General features: G+C 41.3%; 1 protein-coding gene across 1 annotated transcript in view; it reads left to right on the top strand.

Annotated features, from left to right (window-relative positions):
• Positions 1-22716, top strand: part of LOC135461452 (uncharacterized) — a 276606-nt gene that overhangs the window by 69145 nt on the left and 184745 nt on the right. Inside the window, exons 17-29 of the mRNA XM_064738560.1 lie at positions 1918-2048; positions 7831-7937; positions 8232-8426; positions 9678-9889; positions 11093-11220; positions 13147-13274; positions 16386-16577; positions 18715-18926; positions 19198-19352; positions 20744-20880; positions 21088-21285; positions 21500-21732; positions 22095-22237. Of these exons, the coding sequence (XP_064594630.1) occupies positions 1918-2048; positions 7831-7937; positions 8232-8426; positions 9678-9889; positions 11093-11220; positions 13147-13274; positions 16386-16577; positions 18715-18926; positions 19198-19352; positions 20744-20880; positions 21088-21285; positions 21500-21732; positions 22095-22237 (2171 nt within the window). The remainder of the gene's footprint in view (positions 1-1917; positions 2049-7830; positions 7938-8231; positions 8427-9677; positions 9890-11092; positions 11221-13146; positions 13275-16385; positions 16578-18714; positions 18927-19197; positions 19353-20743; positions 20881-21087; positions 21286-21499; positions 21733-22094; positions 22238-22716) is intronic.

The following is a 22716-nucleotide window of genomic DNA, read 5'->3' as shown; positions in this document are numbered from 1 at the left end:
TCGCATGTGCAGAAATTGATGGCCAAACCAGCTTCACATTGTAACAATTTTAAACATTGTTTAAAATTAGTGCAAGGCTACTTTTCTGAGAATTCAGAGTCACATGTGTGTAATAAAATGTTGTGACAGGCCACTGACAGCTTACACAAGTCAGTATTGACCAGTTGGATTAACTCATTTTCATTGACCCGCCCCTTGGAATAATGAGTCATCACTATTGTGAAATCGTTCGCCAAATCTAGACTAGCAGACGGGAGATCATAATTTATCATACTGTCAGACTTGTGCAGTGAAGAATCTGTACAATTCCTTAGGACTTTGAGTTTGGCCTTGTTCAGGGATTCATAGATATACAAATTTTTACTACTGGCAATGCATATTTAATGACGGAAATACTGACAAAAATCGTAAAACTACTCAAATAGGTATTATCGAGGGTGGCTATAAACCTCTTTTGTGTCCTGGGATGTCTGTAATCCCTGTAATCTGGGTCAAATATTAAGTTCAACGTAAGAGACATAAATTCTTCATTATTGAAGCCAGACATTCATGCTTGATTAACGCAGTCAAGCAACATGATTAGTTGTTTGTTGTCGGTTTTAATTGTCCTCTGTAGCCGGTCAAAAACGCCGAACATTGCTGTAACTGAACAAGTTACAGTTTGTTAGAAGCTCACTCATTGGTCCACAGGTGACACACAGCGTATGGGATAAAGTGTACACAAACAACATTCATTGGAAGCCAACACGTGTTGGTATCTAGTTCTCTTTCACTCTAGCGGCATACGGAAGATTCATCAAGCTAAAGACGAATGGGTGCCCACTTTTTGCCCACGCAAGCATGACCACAGAACACACACGCTTGTCACAGATTCAGCTGTTGGCCATCAAAATCAATCGCTCAAGACTATGTGTATATTTCGGAATGCAGTTGTTGATCGTTGATGGCCGATAATACAAAAACACCAGACAACATTCTGTAGCTGAACACAACGTGTTCAGTTCTATAATTATTTCATTTGAAGGTTGTAAAATCACCATACACAATGAAGGTCGGCAGTGCTGTGTATACTGACTGCACATGCAGCCTCATGTTGCTGATCAGTGTAATCCGCCGGCTACACATGCAGAAGTTAGCTGTGCATATTATTGCGCTGAGTGACATGCTTTGTTGATTTGTTGACTCAACCCAGCTCATCTTGTTGTCCTACTTAATATCTGTAGTGAATTACCTCCAACCCAGCTCATCATGTTGTCCTACTTAATATCTGTAGTGAATTACCTCCAACCCAGCTCATCTTGTTGTCCTACTTAATATCTGTAGTGAATTACCTCCAACCCAGCTCATCTTGTTGTCCTACTTAATATCTCTAGTGAATTACCTCCAACCCAGCTCATCTTGTTGTCCTACTTAATATCTGTAGTGAATTACCTCCAACCCAGCTCATCTTGTTGTCCTACTTAATATCTGTAGTGAATTACCTCCAACCCAGCTCATCTTGTTGTCCTACTTAATATCTCTAGTGAATTACCTCCAACCCAGCTCATCTTGTTGTCCTACTTAATATCTGCAGTGAATTACCTCCAACCCAGCTCATCTTGTTGTCCTACTTAATATCTCTAGTGAATTACCTCCAACCCAGCTCATCTTGTTGTCCTACTTAATATCTGTAGTGAATTACCTCCAACCCAGCTCATCTTGTTGTCCTACTTAATATCTGTAGTGAATTACCTCCAACCCAGCTCATCTTGTTGTCCTACTTAATATCTGTAGTGAATTACCTCCAACCCAGCTCATCTTGTTGTCCTACTTAATATCTCTAGTGAATTACCTCCAACCCAGCTCATCTTGTTGTCCTACTTAATATCTCTAGTGAATTACCTCCAACCCAGCTCATGTCCTAATTGATGTTTGCAGGTTTGCCGTTGCAGTGGAGACTTGGGGTCCAGTACTAGAAGAGAGCAACCTGTGGCCGATTGTTGGACGGTACTTTCGTGTTGCTGAGGTAGTCATGGAGGAATATATGGATCAGATGACAGCTATGACTGGTAGGCTTTCTTAACACTTTAACATCTTACCTTTTCTTGAAGGAGCATGGCTCTGTGGAGAGATGCAAACTCCAAACGTGAGGCACACTAGATCTAGCCTCAGCCCTCCTGGCATTCAACAAGGAACTTTTACATTCTTTTGTTCTTATGGCTCTGTGGTAATAAGTGGTTAACGTCATGAAGCATTTTGTGCTGTCTGCTGGTCATTGAAGTGAGCTGCTTTTTCACCAATACTGAAGGTTGGTCGTGTTTTCCTCAGGGCTCCTTTGGGCCACCCATAGAACTGACCTCCATCGTATACCTGTGAAATAAGTGATGTTGATTTTCCAATTTGAATCACTTATTCAAGGACTTAATGTATCATAAACTTGGTCATAGGTCACAATCCACATGACGTAATGTATCATAAACTTTGTCATAGGTCACAATCCACATGACGTAATGTATCATACACTTTGTCATAGGTCACAATCCACAGGACTTAATGTATCGTAAACTTTGTCATAGGTCACAATCCACATGACGTAATGTATCATAAACTTTGTCATAGGTCACAATCCACATGACGTAATGTATCATAAACTTTGTCATAGGTCACAATCCACATGACGTAATGTATCATAAACTTTGTCATAGGCCACAATCCACATGACGTAATGTATCATAAACTTTGTCATAGGCCACAATCCACAGGACTTAATGTATCATAAACTTTGTCATAGGTCACAATCCACATGACGTAATGTATCATACACTTTGTCATAGGTCACAATCCACAAGACTTAATGTATCATAAACTTTGTCATAGGTCACAATCCACATGACGTAATGTATCATAAACTTTGTCATAGGTCACAATCCACAAGACTTAATGTATCATAAACTTTTATCATAGGTCACAATCCACAGGACTTAATGTATTGTAAACTTTGTCATAGGTCACAATCCACATGACGTAATGTATCATAAACTTTGTCATAGGTCACAATCCACATGACGTAATGTATCATACACTTTGTCATAGGTCACAATCCACAGGACTTAATGTATCATAAACTTTGTCATAGGTCACAATCCACATGACGTAATGTATCATAAACTTTGTCATAGATCACAATCCACAAGACTTAATGTATCATAAACTTTTATCATAGGTCACAATCCACAGGACTTAATGTATTGTAAACTTTGTCATAGGTCACAATCCACATGACGTAATGTATCATAAACTTTGTCATAGGTCACAATCCACATGACGTAATGTATCATACACTTTGTCATAGGTCACAATCCACAGGACTTAATGTATCGTAAACTTTGTCATAGGTCACAATCCACATGACGTAATGTATCATAAACTTTGTCATAGGTCACAATCCACATGACGTAATGTATCATAAACTTTATCATAGGTCACAATCGACAGGACTTAATGTATCATAAACTTTGTCATAGGTCACAATCCACATGACGTAATGTATCATAAACTTTGTCATAGGTCACAATCCACAGGACTTAATGTATCATAAACTTTATCATAGGTCACAATCCACAAGACTTAATGTATCATAAACTTTGTCATAGGTCACAATCCACAGGAATTAATGTATCATAAACTTTGTCATAGGGCACAATCCACAGGAATTAATGTATCGTAAACTTTGTCATAGGTCACAATCGACAGGACTTAATGTATCGTAAACTTTATCATAGGTCACAATCCACAGGACTTAATGTGTCGTAAACTTTGTCATAGGTCACAATCCACATGACGTAATGTATCATAAACTTTGTCATAGGTCACAATCCACATGACGTAATGTATCATAAACTTTGTCATAGGTCACAATCCACATGACGTAATGTATCATAAACTTTGTCATAGATCACAATCCACAAGACTTAATGTATCATACACTTTGTCATAGGTCACAATCGACAAGACTTAATGTATCATACACTTTGTCATAGGTCACAATCCACAGGAATTAATGTATCATACACTTTGTCATAGGGCACAATCCACAGGAATTAATGTATCATACACTTTGTCATAGGTCATAATCCACAGGAATTAATGTATCATACACTTTGTCATAGATCACAATTCACATGACGTAATTTATCATAAACTTTGTCATAGGTCACAATCCACATGACTTAATGTATCGTACACTTTTTCATAGGTCACAATCGACAGGACGTAATGTATCGTAAACTTTGTCATAGGTCACAATCGACAGGACTTAATGTATCGTAAACTTTGTCATAGGTCACAATCGACAGGACTTAATGTATCGTAAACTTTATCATAGGTCACAATCCACAGGACTTAATGTATCATAAACTTTGTCATAGGTCACAATCCACAGAACGCAATCCTGAGATTCCAGTTCCTGCTGGCATGACATTTTTTTTTGTTTTATAGCGTTGCTGTTAGATATGGCATACTCATGTACATGGAGGTGACAACCCTCCAGTACTCTGAGGATTCCTGGTGTACATGTAGGTGACAGTCCTACAGTACTCTGAGGATTCCTGGTGTACATGTAGGTGACAGTCCTACAGTACTCTGAGGATTCCTGGTGTACATGTAGGTGACAACCCTCCAGTACTCTGAGGATTCCTGGTGTACATGTAGGTGACAGTCCTCCAGTACTCTGATGATTCCTGGTGTACATGTAGGTGACAGTCCTACAGTACTCAGAGGATTCCTGGTGTACATGTAGGTGACAGTCCTACAGTACACTGAGGATTCCTGGTGTACTTGTAGGTGACAGTCCTACAGTACTCTGAGGATTCCTGGTGTACATGGAAGTGACAACCCTCCAGTACTCTGAGGATTCCTGGTGTACATGTAGGTGACAACCCTCCAGTACACTGAGGATTCCTGGTGTACATGAAAGTGACAGTCCTACAGTACTCTGAGGATTCCTGTTGTACATGTAGGTGACAGTCCTCCAGTACACTGAGGATTCCTGGTGCACATGTAGGTGACAGTCCTACAGTACTCAGAGGATTCCTGGTGTACATGTAAGTGACAACCCTCCAGTACTCTGAGGATTCCTGGTGTACATGTAGGTGACAACCCTCCAGTACTCTGAGGATTCCTGGTGTACATGTAGGTGACAGTCCTACAGTACTCTGAGGATTCCTGGTGTACATGTAAGTGGCAGTCCTACAGTACACTGAGGATTCCTGGTGTACATGTAGGTGACAGTCCTACAGTACTCTGAGGATTCCTGGTGCACATGTAGGTGACAGTCCTACAGTACACTGAGGATTCCTGGTGTACATGTAGGTAACAGTCCTCCAGTACACTGAGGATTCCTGGTATACATGTAGGTGACAATCCTCCAGTACACTGAGGATTCCTTGTGTACATGTAGGTGACAGTCCTACAGTACACTGAGGATTCCTGGTGCACATGTAGGTGACAGTCCTACAGTACACTGAGGATTCCTGGTGTACATGTAAGAGACAGTCTTACAGTACACTGAGGATTCCTGGTATACATGAAGGTGACAACCCTCCAGTACTCTGAGTATTCCTGGTGTACATGGAGGTGACAACCCTCCAGTACTCTGAGAATTCCTGGTATACATGTAGGTGAAAGTCCTCCAGTACTCTGAGGATTCCTGGTGTACATGTAAGTGACAGTCCTACAGTACACTGAGGATTCCTGGTGTACATGTAAGTGACAGTCCTACAGTACTCTGATGATTCCTGGTGTACATGCAGGTTACAACCCTCCAGTACACTGAGGATTCCTGGTGTACATGTAGGTGACAGTCCTCCAGTACACTGAGGATTCCTGGTGTACATGCAGGTGACAGTCCTACAGTACTCTGAGGATTCCTGGTGTACATGTAGGTGACAGTCCTACAGTACACTGAGGATTCCTGGTGTACATGTAAGTGACAACCCTCCAGTACACTGAGGATTCCTGGTGTACATGTAGGTGACAACCCTCCAGTACTCTGAGGATTCCTGGTGTACATGTAGGTGACAACCCTCCAGTACACTGAGGATTCCTGGTGTACATGTAGGTGACAACCCTCCAGTACACTGAGGATTCCTGGTGCACATGTAGGTGACAGTCCTACAGTACACTGAGGATTCCTGGTGTACATGTAAGAGACAGCCTTACAGTACACTGAGGATTCCTGGTATACATGAAGGTGACAACCCTCCAGTACTCTGAGAATTCCTGGTGTACATGGAGGTGACAACCCTCCAGTGAGGATTCCTGGTGTACATGAAGGTGACAGTCCTCCAGTACTCTGAGGATTCCTGGTGTACATGTAAGTGACAGTCCTACAGTACTCTGAGGATTCCTGGTGTACATGGAGGTGACAACCCTCCAGTACTCTGATGATTCCTGGTGTACATGTAAGTGACAGTCCTACAGTACACTGAGGATTCCTGGTGTACATGTAGGTGACAGTCCTACAGTACACTGAGGATTCCTGGTGTACATGTAGGTGACAGCCCTACAGTACCCTGAGGATTCCTGGTGTACATGTAGGTGACAACCCTCCAGTACTCTGAGGATTCCTGGTGTACATGTAAGTGGCAGTCCTACAGTACTCTGAGGATTCCTGGTGTACATGTAGGTGACAGTCCTACAGTACTCTGAGGATTCCTGGTGTACATGGAGGTGACAACCCTCCAGTACTCTGAGGATTCCTGGTGTACATGTAAGTGACAGTCCTACAGTACACTGAGGATTCCTGGTGTACCTGTAGGTGACAGTCCTACAGTACTCTGAGGATTCCTGGTGTACATGTAGGTGACAACCCTCCAGTACTCTGAGGATTCCTGGTGTACATGTAAGTGGCAGTCCTACAGTACACTGAGGATTCCTGGTGTACATGAAGGTGACAGTCCTCCAGTACTCTGAGGATTCCTGGTGTACATGTAGGTGACAGTCCTCCAGTACTCTGAGGATTCCTGGTGTACATGTAGGTGACAGTCCTACAGTACTCTGAGGATTCCTGGTGTACATGTAGGTGACAACCCTCCAGTACTCTGAGGATTCCTGGTGTACATGTAGGTGACAACCCTCCAGTACACTGAGGATTCCTGGTGTACATGCCAGTGACAGTCCTACAATACACTGAGGATTCCTGTTGTACATGCAGGTGACAATCCTCCAGTACACTGAGGATTCCTGGTGTACATGCAGGTGAGGATTCATCGTGTAGATGCAGGTGTGGATTCCTCGTGTACATGTATGTAAGAATTTCCAGTGTACTGAGGATTCCTGGTGTACATGCTGGCGAGGATTCCTTGTGTACATGTATGTAAGAATTTTCCAGTGTACTGAGGATTCCTCGTGTACATGCAGGTGAGGATTCCACGTGTACACGCAGGTGAGGATTCCTCATGCGCATGCAGAGGAGGATTCCTTGTGTACATGCAGGTGACAGTCTTTCAGTACACCGAGGGTACCAGGTGTACATGCAGGCGACTCCTCATATACAAGCAGGTGACAATCCTCCAGTACACTGAAGATTTCTCATATATATCTTAAGCTGCCATGGTTTTGCAGGAACTGCTTTGTATTTGAATGTACTGCACCTGTATATAGCATTGAAATGATCTGAGATCTGAGAGTTCTCTGGCTCTTACAATGGTGTTTCTAGGTTTGGCATCCTACTGGAAAAAAGCATCAGTTTTTGTAGCAAAAGTAGTATTTTTAACATGGCATTAACAATTTTCGGATGAAATCATAGGTCATTGATGTAAAGATGTGTACTTTCTTGTTCCTTCATTTCAGATTTATTTGGAGGAAACTCTGCCATTGGTCAGATTACAATGGACGTTATGAAATATTTCCCAGAGATGGTGGGAGGCGTTCTGTCAGTAGCAGAGAACCCTGCATTTGTGAGTAATTAACTGATAATAAAGTAGCTTTTGTGTTTTTCAGAATATGCAACTGATGAAGTGGAATAATTATTTTATTAGGCCAAAAATACCATTTTGAGATAAAGGAGGATGTTATGTCAGATATGCCACTGCTTTTATTCAGTAAGCAGGTGTTAGAGGCGTACATGAGCCTATCATATTTGTGTGTGCTAAATGTGTCTGCCACTGTTATTATTCAGTAAGCAGGTGTTAGAGGCGTACATGGGCCTATCAGATTAAATCCAGTGACTTCTTCCCTGCTTTCCTCTTCAGATCACACAACTGGTGAACGCTGGGAATCTGAGCTCAGTACTGTGTAACCCACACCAGCTGAAGACCATGATGACCATCCCTGATTACGTCCCCTTGGATGAGATGCTCACCAACATCTGTAGCCTGGATTTAGACCAGATGATGCATCAGGCTATGGCAATTTACAACTTCATGGGTCCTGACATGTTGCGAAAGGTTCGCTCATTAAATTTTTCAGCTATAGATATGTAGCCTGTATTTGATTTAAATCTTGTTCTTGACCTGTCACCAACTTGGCAGCAAGGCTTTATATGAACCGATGTAAGCTTTGAACAGTTACATTTGTAATGTATGGTGCTACATGCACATTCACACATTTGTCAGGGATCAGTTTTGTGTGAAACAAAACTAGGGAGACTCAGAGTATTGAATTTTACATATTTGGTAGTCTACACGTCAGGAGAACTAAGAAGCCACTTTTTAGGAATGTACAACACAAAGAAATATTCCGGCTTATATATGTATACAACTTACTGTATTTTTTGTTGTGTTATAAATGTAGATCTTGTTGATTCTGTGTTTTGGAAAGTGAAATGTTGGCTTTGTAACTTGTACATTGATGTCTTTATTCTGTCTTTTAAGATTGAATTGTTGATTTTGTGTATTGTACATTAAAGTTTTGTCTTTGTGTTTTGTACATTGAAACCTTGGTTTGTGTACTGTACATTGAGGTGTTGGTTTGTGTACTGCAGGTGTAGATGGAAGTGTTCATTTTGTGTACAGTACATTGAAGTGTTTTTTTGTTTTTTTTTGTCTTGTACCTGTACGTTGAACTGTTGGTATTGTGTATTATAGATTGAAGTGTTGGTTTTTTATACTGTAGATTGAACTGTTGGTTTTCTGTATTGTAGATTGATGCCTTGGTTTTCTGTATTGTAGATTGATGGCTTGGTTTTGTGTATTATAGATTGATGCTTTGGTTTTGTGTATTATAGATTGAAGTGTTGGTGTTGTGTACTGTAGGTTCAACTGTTGGTTTTGTATACTGTAGATTCATGCCTTGGTTTTCTGTATTGTAGATTGATGCCTTGGTTTTCTGTATTATAGATTGATGCTATGGTTTTGTGTATTATAGATTGAAGTGTTGGTGTTGTGTACTGTAGGTTCAACTGTTGGTTTTGTATACTGTAGATTGATGCCTTGGTTTTCTGTATTGTAGATTGATGCCTTGGTTTTCTGTATTGTAGATTGATGCCTTGGTTTTCTGTATTGTAGATTGATGCATTGGTTTTGTGTGTTTTAGATTGATGCATTGGTTTCGTGTATTATAGATTGATGTGTAGGTTTGTGTATTATAGATTGATGCTTTGGTTTTGTGTATTATAGATTGATGCATTGGTTTTGTGTATTATAGATTGATGCGTTGGTTTTGTGTATTATAAATTGTTCTGGTTTTGTATACTGTAGATTGATGCCTTGCTGAAGAATGACGGAGGTATTGGCACAGCGAGAGGATTTAATTGGTCACGAATGGTAGAGGATGGTTACAAGCTGTACAAGATGGTACTGGATCCTCTTCAGTACTCAGGAATGATTTCACTTATTGAGAATATATCATTATCGGATTTGGACCAATACTTGGAGCGCTTTGAGCACTTGGATGGACAAGAGTTTGCGAGGTACTGTATGTGTTTGTTGTAGATAAAATTAAAGGTTTAGCAGCATCTTTCATTAACACCAGGTCATATTATTGCCATGGGCTTGTTTTGATAAGAAGTTCATGCAGGAGAAAGTTTGCCTCTTTCTCAGATATGAGTAGAACAGCACATTGCACACCTGTTTGGAGCTGTTTCAGTTGGTCTCATGGGAAGTTACAGTGGTTCAGTTCTGTACCTTCTTGGAGTTTTAATTCAGTAAGACAAAGTCCGTTTGTTTTAAGTCATTATTCGTCTTTTATCATTTCCTTTTAACAGACATCATATTAAGATGTTCCCCTATCATAATCAGGGTCTATTTATATCCTCTTTTATTGTACAACTGGGTGTGAGCGGTTTGAGACATGATGTCGGTACTTTACTTGTGACAACTATCTGGCTGGAAATTATCTTGGTGATAGGAATGGAAGACTGACTGCAAGATTAAAACAAACAAAATCAGAAACCAAATCATATGCATTAGTCGGTATACGTTTAAAGGGACACAACTCTTCCTGGAATGTTGTTCTCGATGTACATGCGTTACATACATATGAGCGAATGCAATTGCACTCTAAATAACTATGTGTGTGATAGCACAATCTTTATAGCTTTAAGACTTGTGCACAAAAGCCCTCTGGTATGAGAAACAATACATTTATAACAAGTCTTGTTGCCATTATGCTTGTATAGAGGCCTTGACAGATAACACGGGTTGCTTCTCCGTGATTTTGCTACAAACACAATTCTAGAATGACAACGACACATTACACATATTTCGATCCAGATGAACTGATGAGGCAAATTACAGCTGTATTTAGTGTGACCACATGATTCTATATAAGTGTATCATTTTGTAGGGCTCATTATTTCTTCACGACTCTTTAAGACGGGTGATTCTTGGACAGGAAAACTTACAGATAATTTATTGTGCCACCTGCGTTGTTCTTGTCAAAATGTGTCGTGTCAAATACTATAACCATACTATGATAAACAACACACAGACAGGTTTTTTTTTACATGATATTATCAACAAACAAAAATAAACTTCAAACACAAAAGTATTTACATGAGTTTGGCTGTTACTAGTTCATGCAGTACAAATTTGTTGTGTAGAACACCTGTATATATTATCCAGATTTAATTTTTTCTTTTTAAATGTGCTTCAATTGTTTTTTTAATATCAAGACTGGCTGCCTTTGTGGTAAGTTACGGCTCACAGATTGACAGAATGTTTGGGAACAACCCCACATGGAAGTTGGCAAAATCATATATACTTATGGTGGAGCAATATCTGGAAACATTCAATAAAAATGGTGAGTTTTTTCTGTTGAAAATTTGGCTTCTCTTCATATTCTTTCGATGACCTTAAGCCGTGTCCATGTCACCCATGTTGCCTTGATTGTGGCAGTTCTGTTGAGTGAGTGAGTGAGTGCTTGGGGTTAAACGTCATATGGTTCTGTTGATCATACAAAGGTGTTTTTGAGGTTTGTGAAGATGGTAGGATGATATTCAACTGGAAAACTGTAAATCTCAACTCCGGAGGTAACACTTTATGGCTTTTATTAGCCCACCTGTACTTTGTACAGATGTAACTAATGGCATCCCTTGAGGTTTGGCATCGGCATCCAATAAAAGGGAAAGCAATATGATAAGGTAAAAGTTAGGGCTGGTATCATATTGTGTCTGAGAATCAGTGTTAAGGTAAATGGTAGGGCTGGTATCATATTGTGCCTGAGAATCAGTGTTAAGGTAAATGGTAGGGCTGGTATCATATTGTGCCTGAGAATCAGTGTTAAGGTAAATGGTAGGGCTGGTATCATATTGTACCTGAGATTCAGCGTTAAGGTAAATGGTAGGGCCGGTATCATATTGTGCTTGAGAATCAGCGTTAAGGTAAATGGTAGGGCCGGTATCATATTGTGCTTGAGATTCAGCGTTAAGGTAAATGGTAGGGCCGGTATTATATTGTACCTGAGATTCAGTGTTAAGGTAAATGGTAGGGCTGGTATCATATTGTGCCTGAGAATCAGCGTTAAGGTAAAAGTTAGGGCTGGTATCATATTGTACCTGAGAATCAGCGTTAAGGTAAATGGTAAGGCTGGTATCATATTGTACCTGAGAATCAGCGTTAAGGTAAATGGTAGGGCTGGTATCATATTGTACCTGAGATTCAGCGTTAAGGTAAATGGTAGGGCTAGTATCATATTGTGCCTGAGATTCAGCGTTAAGGTAAATGGTAGGGCTGGTATCATATTGTACCTGAGATTCAGCGTTAAGGTAAATGGTAAGGCTGGTATCATATTGTACCTGAGATTCAGTGTTAAGGTAAATGGTAGGGCTGGTATCATATTGTACCTGAGATTCAACGTTAAGGTAAAAGTTAGGGCTGGTGTCATATTGTGCCTGAGAATCAGCGTTAAGGTAAATGGTAAGGCTGGTATCATATTGTGCCTGAGATTCAACGTTAAGGTAAATGGTAGGGCCGGTATTATATTGTACCTGAGATTCAGTGTTAAGTTAAATGGTAGGGCTGGTATCATATTGTGCCTGAGAATCAGCGTTAAGGTAAATGGTAGGGCTGGTATTATATTGTACCTGAGAATCAGCGTTAAGGTAAATGGTAGGGCTGGTATCATATTGTGCCTGAGATTCAGCTTTAAGGTAAATGTTAGGGCTGGTATCTTAAAAAGTACTGAGCTGTAGCGTAAAGCAGAATGAATTGAGGGGATTTAAAAATGCACTGTTTTTGGCAAATACAATACTGTGGAGTTTGCAGACAGTTCAGTTTACCTAAACATTGTCTAGATCTTTGTATATGCTTATATAGAAAGGTTTGCCATTGGAGATGTAATTGATGACTTTAAGACATTTTGTACACGGTGAAACCAGGCAGTGGATTTTGCCCTTATCAAAAATGAAATAAGTTTTCAGAATCTTTGACCCTGTTCAAAATCTGTTTTGTTATGCCTCTGTGGTGTTGTTATTAAGGATTTAGTGGAAATGTGAATATAGAATTGTCTGTCCAGTAGATTTATAGTAGGAGGAGCATGGTTACATGTAGTTATGTAGTGTTCATAGTACAAGAGTGTATGAATGGGTGTGTCTGGTCTGGTTATAACCCTACATGTAATCATTACCAAAGCTGATTGGGAAAGCCATTTTCCCATGCCTTATTCTGTGCTTTCCTGTTCATGCATGTCTTATAAAAGTAAAGTCATTTTTGGTCAATGATCTTTCAGGATTTGAACTGACAGTCTCTGACATTTTCCCAAATGCAACCAAACTGAACAAGTTAGTGAAGTCTGTGGGTGGAGTTATACCAGACCTGATGGAAGCTTTGAAAAACATGCTCCTACATCCTTACAAGGTATGTAACCATTCAGATTCTCCTACACCCTCACAAGGCATGTAAACAGGCAGATTCTCCCACACTCTTACAGGGTCTGTAACCAGTCAGATTCCCCTACACCCTGACAAGGTATGTAACCATTCAGATTCTCCTACACTCTAACAGGGTCTGTAACCAGTCAGATTCTCCTACACTCTTACAGGGTCTGTAACCAGTCAGATTCTCCTACACCCTCACAAGGTATGTAACCATCCAGATTCTCCTACACCCTCACAAGGTATGTAACCATCCAGATTCCCCTACACTCTTACAGGGTCTGTAACCATTCAGATTCTCCTACACTCTTACAGGGCCTGTAACCAGTCAGATTCACCTGCACCCTCACAAGGCATGTAAACAGGCAGATTCTCCCACACTCTTACAGGGTCTGTAACCAGTCAGATTCTCCTACACTCTTACAGGGTCTGTAACCAGTCAGATTCACCTACACCCTCACAAGGCATGTAAACAGGCAGATTCTCCCACACTCTTACAGGGTCTGTAACCAGTCAGATTCTCCTACACTCTTACAGGGTCTGTAACCAGTCAGATTCACCTACACCCTCACAAGGCATGTAAACAGGCAGATTCTCCCACACTCTTACAGGGTCTGTAACCAGTCAGATTCACCTACACCCTCACAAGGCATGTAAACAGGCAGATTCTCCCACACTCTTACAGGGTCTGTAACCAGTCAGATTCTCCTACACTCTTACAGGGTCTGTAACCAGTCAGATTCACCTACACCCTCACAAGGCATGTAAACAGGCAGATTCTCCCACACTCTTACAGGGTCTGTAACCAGTCAGATTCTCCTACACTCTTACAGGGTCTGTAACCAGTCAGATTCACCTACACCCTCACAAGGCATGTAAACAGGCAGATTCTCCCACACTCTTACAGGGTCTGTAACCAGTCAGATTCCCCTACACTCTTACAGGGTCTGTAACCAGTCAGATTCACCTACACCCTCACAAGGCATGTAAACAGGCAGATTCTCCCACACTCTTACAGGGTCTGTAACCAGTCAGATTCTCCTACACTCTTACAGGGTCTGTAACCAGTCAGATTCACCTACACCCTCACAAGGCATGTAAAGAGGCAGATTCTCCCACACTCTTACAAGGCATGTAACCAGTCAGATTCTCCCACATCCTTACACGGCATACAGCCAGTCAGATTCTCCTAAACCCTCACAAGGCATGTAACCAGTCAGATTCTCCCACATCCTTACACGGCATACAGCCAGTCAGATTCTCCTAAACCCTCACAAGGTATGTAACCAGTCAGATTCTCCCACATCCTTACACGGCATACAGCCAGTCAGATTCTCCTAAACCCTCACAAGGCATGTAACCAGTCAGATTCTCCCACATCCTTACACGGCATACAGCCAGTCAGATTCTCCTAAACCCTCACAAGGTATGTAACCAGTCAGATTCTCCCACATCCTTACACGGCATACAGCCAGTCAGATTCTCCTAAACCCTCACAAGGTATGTAACCAGTCAGATTCTCCCTACATCCTTACACGGCATACAGCCAGTCAGATTCTCCTAAACCCTCACAAGGTATGTAACCAGTCAGATTCTCCCACATCCTTACACGGCATACAGCCAGTCAGATTCTCCTAAACCCTCACAAGGCATGTAACCAGTCAGATTCTCCCACATCCTTACACGGCATACAGCCAGTCAGATTCTCCTACACCCTCACAAGACATGTAACCAGTCAGATTCTCCCACATCCTTACACGGCATACAGCCAGTCAGATTCTCCTAAACCCTCACAAGGTATGTAACCAGTCAGATTCTCCCACATCCTTACACGGCATACAGCCAGTCAGATTCTCCTAAACTCTCACAAGGTATGTAACCAGTCAGATTCTCCCACATCCTTACACGGCATACAGCCAGTCAGATTCTCCTAAACCCTCACAAGGTATGTAACCAGTCAGATTCTCCCACATCCTTACACGGCATACAGCCAGTCAGATTCTCCTAAACCCTCACAAGGTATGTTACCAGTCAGATTCTCCCACATCCTGACAAGGCATGTAACTAGCTAGATTCCCCTACATCCTTGCAAGGTATGTACCAGTCAGATCTCCCTACATCCTTACAAGACATGCAACCAATCAGATTCTCCTACATCCTTGCAAGGTATGTGTTGATAAGATTCCCCAACATCCTTACAAGGCATGTAATCAGTCAGAATTCCCTACATCGTTACAAGGCATGCAACCAGTCAGATTCTCCCACATCCTTACAAGGCATGCCACCAGTCAGATTCTCCTACATTCTTACAAGGCATGTACCAATCAGATTCTCCTACACGATCACTAGATATGTAACCAGTCAGATCCCCCTACATCCTTACACGGCATCTAACCAGTCAGATCCCCCTACATCCTTACACGGCATCTAACCAGTCAGATCCCCGTACATCCTTACACTATACATATTGAATGGCTTATTTGCCATACCAGTCTTTACAAACATGTACATGTAGTCTAACCTGACATTGATCCAATTTCTCTTAGCTTTCAATGTACTCCCCTGTTACTTTCTCTTCCAACGTCATTCCCTGTTACTTTCTCTTCCAATGTACTCCCCTGTTACTTTCTCTCCCAATGTACTCCCCTGTTACTTTCTCTTTCAATATAATTCCCTGTTACTTTCTCTTCCAATGTAATTCCCTGTTACTTTCTCTTCCAATGTACTCCCCTGTTACTGTCTCTTCCAATGTAATTCCCTGTTACTTTCTCTTCCAATGTGATTCCCTGTTACTTTCTCTTCATGTGTAATTCAGGTTACATTCTCTTTCAACATAATCCCCTGTTTCTCCCTCCTTCAACACAATCCCCCAGTTACCTTCCCTTCCAGCACAGCCTTGTTTCTCCGTCTTTCAATAAATCCACTGATGCTCCCTCTTTCACCCTAATCCCTCTTTCACCCTAATCCCCTATTACTCTCTAGTCCTATTCGTCATGAATAACTCTTGAAACTGAAAAACTCTTGAGTTTGATATGTAACTCCAATCAAATGTTTTGATGTTTGATGCTTTGATGTTGTGCATCTCTTGTTTTAGTTAAGTGAGAAGCTGCTGTCCATGAACCTTGCTAACCAGACTGTATGTGATGGCTTGATGGTTAGTTCATTACTCGACATAGAGAACCCAGCCAGTGTCCAGGCTTTAGAACATGAGCTGTGCAGCCTGGACTGGCTAGAGCTGTCACGCGAAATGAATGGGAACCCTGCACAGGAGCATCTGAACTGTGTGGTGAGTTCCTGTGGAACGGTTTAACTTTGAATGTGTAAAACTGCATCTAAAGCTGGCTTGTCAGAGTGGCCTGAAATGTTACACTGTTATTGATGGAGCTAGTGGTTGTGGTCAGTGGTCACCCTACACCAGACTTCAGTGGCCTGAAATGTTTACACTGTTACTGATGGAGCTTTTATTGCTGTGTATTTCTGTTACCTGACTTGAGACTGTCCACCCTGGTAAACCTGTACTATATATAAGACTTTTATTGCTGTGTATTTCTGTTACTTGACTTGAGACTGTCCACCCTGGTAAACCTATACTAAATATAAGACTTTGATTGGTGTGTATTTCTGTTACCTGACTTGAGACTGTCCACCCTGGTAAACCTGTACTATATATAAGACTTTGATTGGTGTGTATTTCTGTTACCTGACTTAAGACTGTCCACCCTGGTAACCCTATACTATATAAGACTTTGATTGGTGTGTATTTCTGTTACCTGACTTGAGACTGTCCACCCTGGTAAACCTGTACTATATATAAGACTTTGATTGGTGTGTATTTCTGTTACCTGACTTAAGACTGTCCACCCTGGTAACCCTATACTATATAAGACTTTGATTGGTGTGTATTTCTGTTACCTGACTTGAGACTGTCCACCTTGGTAAACCTGTACTATATATAAGACTTTGATTGGTGTGTATATCTGTTACCTGACTTGAGACTGTCCACCCTGGTAAACCTATACTAAATATAAGACTTTGATTGGTGTGTATTTCTGTTACCTGGATTGAGACTGTCCACCCTGGTAAACCTGTACTATATAAGACTTTGATTGGTGTGTATATCTGTTACCTGACTTGAGACTGTCTACCCTGGTAAACCTGTACTAAATATAAGACTTTGATTGGTGTGTATTTCTGTTACCTGACTTGAGACTGTCCACCTTGGTAAACCTATACTAAATATAAGACTTTGATTGGTGTGTATTTCTGTTACCTGACTTGAGACTGTCCACCCTGGTAAACCTATACTAAATATAAGACTTTGATTGGTGTGTATTTCTGTTACCTGGATTGAGACTGTCCACCCTGGTAAACCTATACTATATAAGACTTTGATTGGTGTGTATTTCTGTTACCTGACTTGAGACTGTCCACCCTGGTAACCCTATACTAAATATAAGACTTTGATTGGTGTGTATTTCTGTTACCTGACTTGAGACTGTCTACCCTGGTAACCCTATACTATATAAGACTTTGATTGGTGTGTATATCTGTTACCTGACTTGAGACTGTCTACCCTGGTAGCCCTATACTATATAAGACTTTGATTGGTGTGTATTTCTGTTACCTGACTAGAGACTGTCTACCCTGGTAACCCTATACTATATAAGACTTTGATTGGTGTGTATATCTGTTACCTGATTTGAGACTGTCTACCCTGGTAGCCCTATACTATATAAGACTTTGATTGGTGTGTATTTCTGTTACCTGACTTGAGACTGTCTACCCTGGTAACCCTATACTATATAAGACTTTGACTGGTGTGTATTTCTGTTACCTGGATTGAGACTGTCTACCCTGGTAACCCTATACTATATAAGACTTTGATTGGTGTGTATATCTGTTACCTGACTTGAGACTGTCTACCCTGGTAACCCTATACTATATAAGACTTTGATTGGTGTGTATATCTGTTACCTGATTTGAGACTGTCTACCCTGGTAGCCCTATACTATATAAGACTTTGATTGGTGTGTATTTCTGTTACCTGACTTGAGACTGTCTACCCTGGTAACCCTATACTATATAAGACTTTGATTGGTGTGTATTTCTGTTACCTGGATTGAGACTGTCTACCCTGGTAACCCTATACTATATAAGACTTTGATTGGTGTGTATATCTGTTACCTGACTTGAGACTGTCTACCTTGGTAAACCTATGCTAAATATAAGACTTTGATTGCTGTGTAGCTCCTGTTGTGCAGCTTGGGGCCATCTACTTTCGTAGATCTATGCAAGACATCAACCTTTATTTGTTCTGTATTTTCTGTTTTACCTAGCTTGGGGCTGCAGCATTATCTACCTTGGTAGGTCTGTGTCAGACACCAGTCTTTTATTGTTGTGTATTTTCTGTCACCTCCATGTAGCTTGTCGCTCTCTACCTTGGTAAGCCTATACCAGACGTCAGCCTCAACTGGACCCGAATCACCCAGAATGTCTACACCTATGTCAGCATCCTCTTCTCAAACCAGACCATGGCTTTTCCGGACTTGCAGGGATATGGCGTGAATCTGACAGCTATTCAGACACGCTTTGAGGAGTTGGAGAATGCCTCTCGGGTGTTCAGCAATGCAGACAAGTGAGTTGACCATGTTTGGTTGATACAGTAACAAACATTCAAGAATCAGTACCGTTCAGTACATACAAATCTGTTTAAAAGTTCATTTTGATTTTTAGTTTTTAAAACTTGACTATCTGGAAAAACATTTTTTCTGGTTTGTGGAAAGCATATAATAAAAATTTTTGATGCGATCTGTATGGACCTTAATGATGATGGATGTAACAGACTGTAAGAGTGAATGTCATTGTCAAGGTTTAGATGTCACTGTTTATTGTTTTGTTTTGGACAGGGCAACCGAATTGTCAGCAGGCCTTTTTCCCTTGATGGAGATGTTAGCAAACAAAGACCCATCTCTTGCTGCTGTTTGGAAAATGGAGAAAATATATATATTCATCATTAACCAGTTTATTAAGCTGGTTAATGAGAATTTACCGAGGTTCCAAGGTAAGGCTTCTCTGTAATAGCTTAACTTCATACCAGGATGTAAAAGGATGTACCAGGATGAGATTTTACATAGAACAGGCCTGATTTCCTCCACTCCTAAACCAGAGACCCATTGTACAGGTGATATCACAGCATGTTCCTACACTTTGGGTGTTTCCTCCACTCCTAAACCTGATACCCATCATACGAGTGCTATCAACTCAGGTGCCTGCACTTTGGGTGTTTCCTCCACTCCTAAACCTGATACCCATCATACAAGTGATATCACAGCATGTTCCTACACTTTGGGTGTTTCCTCCATTCCTAAACCTGATACCCATCATACGAGTGCTATCAACTCAGGTGCCTGCACTTTGGGTGTTTCCTCCACTCCTAAACCTGATACCCATCACACAAGTGATATCACAGCATGTTCCTACACTTTGGGTGTTTCCTCCACTCTTAAACCTGATACCCATCATACGAGTGCTATCAACTCAGGTGCCTGCACTTTGGGTGTTTCCTCCACTCCTAAACCTGATACCCATCATACGAGTGCTATCAACTCAGGTGCCTGCACTTTGGGTGTTTCCTCCACTCCTAAACCTGATACCCATCATACAAGTGATATCACAGCATGTTCCTACACTTTGGGTGTTTCCTCCACTCCTAAACCTGATACCCATCATACGAGTGCTATCAACTCAGGTGCCTGCACTTTGGGTGTTTCCTCCACTCCTAAACCTGATACCCATCATACAAGTGATATCACAGCATGTTCCTACACTTTGGGTGTTTCCTCCACTCCTAAACCTGATACCCATCTTACGAGTGCTATCAACTCAGGTGCCTGCACTTTGGGTGTTTCCTCCACTCCTAAACCTGATACCCATCATACAAGTGATATCACAGCATGTTCCTGCACTTTGGGTGTTTCCTCCACTCCTAAACCTGATACCCATCATACGAGTGCTATCAACTCAGGTGCCTGCACTTTGGGTGTTTCCTCCACTCCTAAACCTGATACCCATCATACAAGTGATATCACAGCATGTTCCTACACTTTGGGTGTTTCCTCCACTCCTAAACCTGATACCCATCATACAAGTGATATCACAGCATGTTCCTGCACTTTGGGTGTTTTCTCCACTCCTAAACCTGATACCCATCATACAAGTGATATCACAGCATGTTCCTGCACTTTGGGCATTTTGTCCACTCCTAAAACTGATACTTATTTATTTGATTGGTGTTTTACGCCGTACTCAAGAATATTTCACTTATACGACGGCAGCCAGCATTATGGTGGGTGGAAACCGGGCACAGCCCGGGGGAAACCCACAACCATCTGCAGGCTAAACCTGATACCCATCATACAAGTGATATCAACTCATGTGCCTGCACTTTTCCAGGCAAAGCTGAAGTAAACCTGCTCCATTTCTTGGATTCTGAAGAGCTTGATAAGATTGCCATGGCACTGTCGGCCTCTCCAGACCTTGTTCATGTTCTTCTGGACACTCTGCTGGACATCATGCTCGATTCATCCAAGGTGAGCACCTCTATTGTCTATATCAGCGCTCAGTAGGTACACATTACACAACTCTTGAACAACAGAATATTTCTGATCTGACCTAAAACTTGTAAAGCAGAGGTGTGTTCATGAGGCATTGCCTCACTTGACATTAGTCTTTGTGTTTGGTGCTGATACTATCTCAGTGTTTGGAGTATTACTTCACATCTGTATGCTCTGTTTCAGGCTGCCAAGTTTGGGAATGTGCAGGAGCTGATGCGCGTGTGTTCTGATCCTGTCGTCTTTAATTACTTCTTCCCGGAATCTGCTCATGTCCAGCTGGACATCCGTGGGACGATCTGTAACGCATCCCTTGTGAACAGCACAAAACTGGTACAGGAGCTGGAGAACAGCATTGGAGGCCTCAGTCAGATGGTACAGGCGGTAAGCGCGAGGTTTCTTATCTAACAAACCTCAATGCTGTTTAGTTGGGGACAAATGTGTGCTGAAGTACTCTGAGGAACAAAAATCATTGAAGGAGGATGGGGGGTTTTTGTAAGAGAATGGGGCAAGTAATATTGTATGAACATTAAATATTTACTCTGAATTTTGTTACATTTGCCAAAAGGTTGTATGTGAGTATAATTTTGTTTTCCAGATTTCACAGGTTATACAGCCAAATGTCAAATTCTCGGACATTCATGTAAACATGTCAGAGGTAAGTAAGAACAGTGACCAGTTTACAGCGATGATCATGAAGTTGGTGAAGAACCCACCGAGGATAGATCTGGGCCTGGGAATGCGCTGGATGAACACCAGCGTGTGGAGCAGTCTTCTGGATACCTATGGGGACAAATTCCTGGCAGCTTTCCAGAGATATGAAAACATGAGGTAACTTCTACTGCACCCGATCTTCTCATTGTCAGTTGACTGTACTAATACATGTCATTGTTCAAGATGTGGTGTACAGTGTAGCTCTCATCTGTAAAGTGTCTGCCAGATTTAATCTGACAAATAGGATAATTTACCAACTGGTGAAGATTATTATTTTCCCCCCCTCCCCCCACCAAAAAAAAAACAGTAGCAACTCAAGTAATCTGAATAAAATAATGTCTCTCAAAAATTTGTGACTTTTTTCATTCATTGGAATTGCTGTATAACAAAAAAAGAAGTTTTTTGAAGAAATTGCTGATATTTTGATTGTTACTTTCTTATATAAGACGATGAATTGAGATGATGTTTGTCTTTTTAAGCTACGATGATTTGTTCAACCTCACCCTAGCCATAGTGGAGCAGCAACTGATACAGTTAGTTGTATTCCCCGAGTTTAACGAGGCCATGGCAATCCTTGGGTACACAGCTCAGCAGGCAATACGAGCCATGGAGACACTTCTGGGTAGGTTGACATTCTCAGTGTGTACTCCTTGCTGTTATCTGGCATCAGGCCCTTGGTACAAATCTGCTTCAGGTTATGGGCATGATCATAATCTCCTTAAATCTCTTGTTACTGACTTTTAGCTTTTTGTCTGTTTGGGAGACCAGACAGAGAGCAGATGTCATCAGATTTCCCATGTCCAATCTTTCACACCTGTTATAGCGTTCAAACAATTTATGCACAATTACTTCATGTGGCTTGTATGTAAGTGTGGTCACTGCAAAGTACACGTAAGTGTGGTCACTGCAAAGTACACGTAAGTCTGGTCACCGCAAAGTACTTGTAAGTTTGCTTACCGTGAAGTACTTGTAAATTTGCTTACCGTGAAGTACATGTAAGTGTGCTCACCATAAAGTACTTGTAAGTTTGCTTACCGTGAAGTACTTGTAAGTGTGCTCACCATAAAGTACTTGTAAGTTTGCTCACTGTAAAGTATTTGT

This window comes from Liolophura sinensis, chromosome 1 (genome assembly GCF_032854445.1).
Source record: "Liolophura sinensis isolate JHLJ2023 chromosome 1, CUHK_Ljap_v2, whole genome shotgun sequence".
Taxonomy (NCBI): Eukaryota; Metazoa; Mollusca; class Polyplacophora; order Chitonida; family Chitonidae; genus Liolophura; species Liolophura sinensis.
This window is presented reverse-complemented; position numbering and strand designations above follow the sequence as displayed.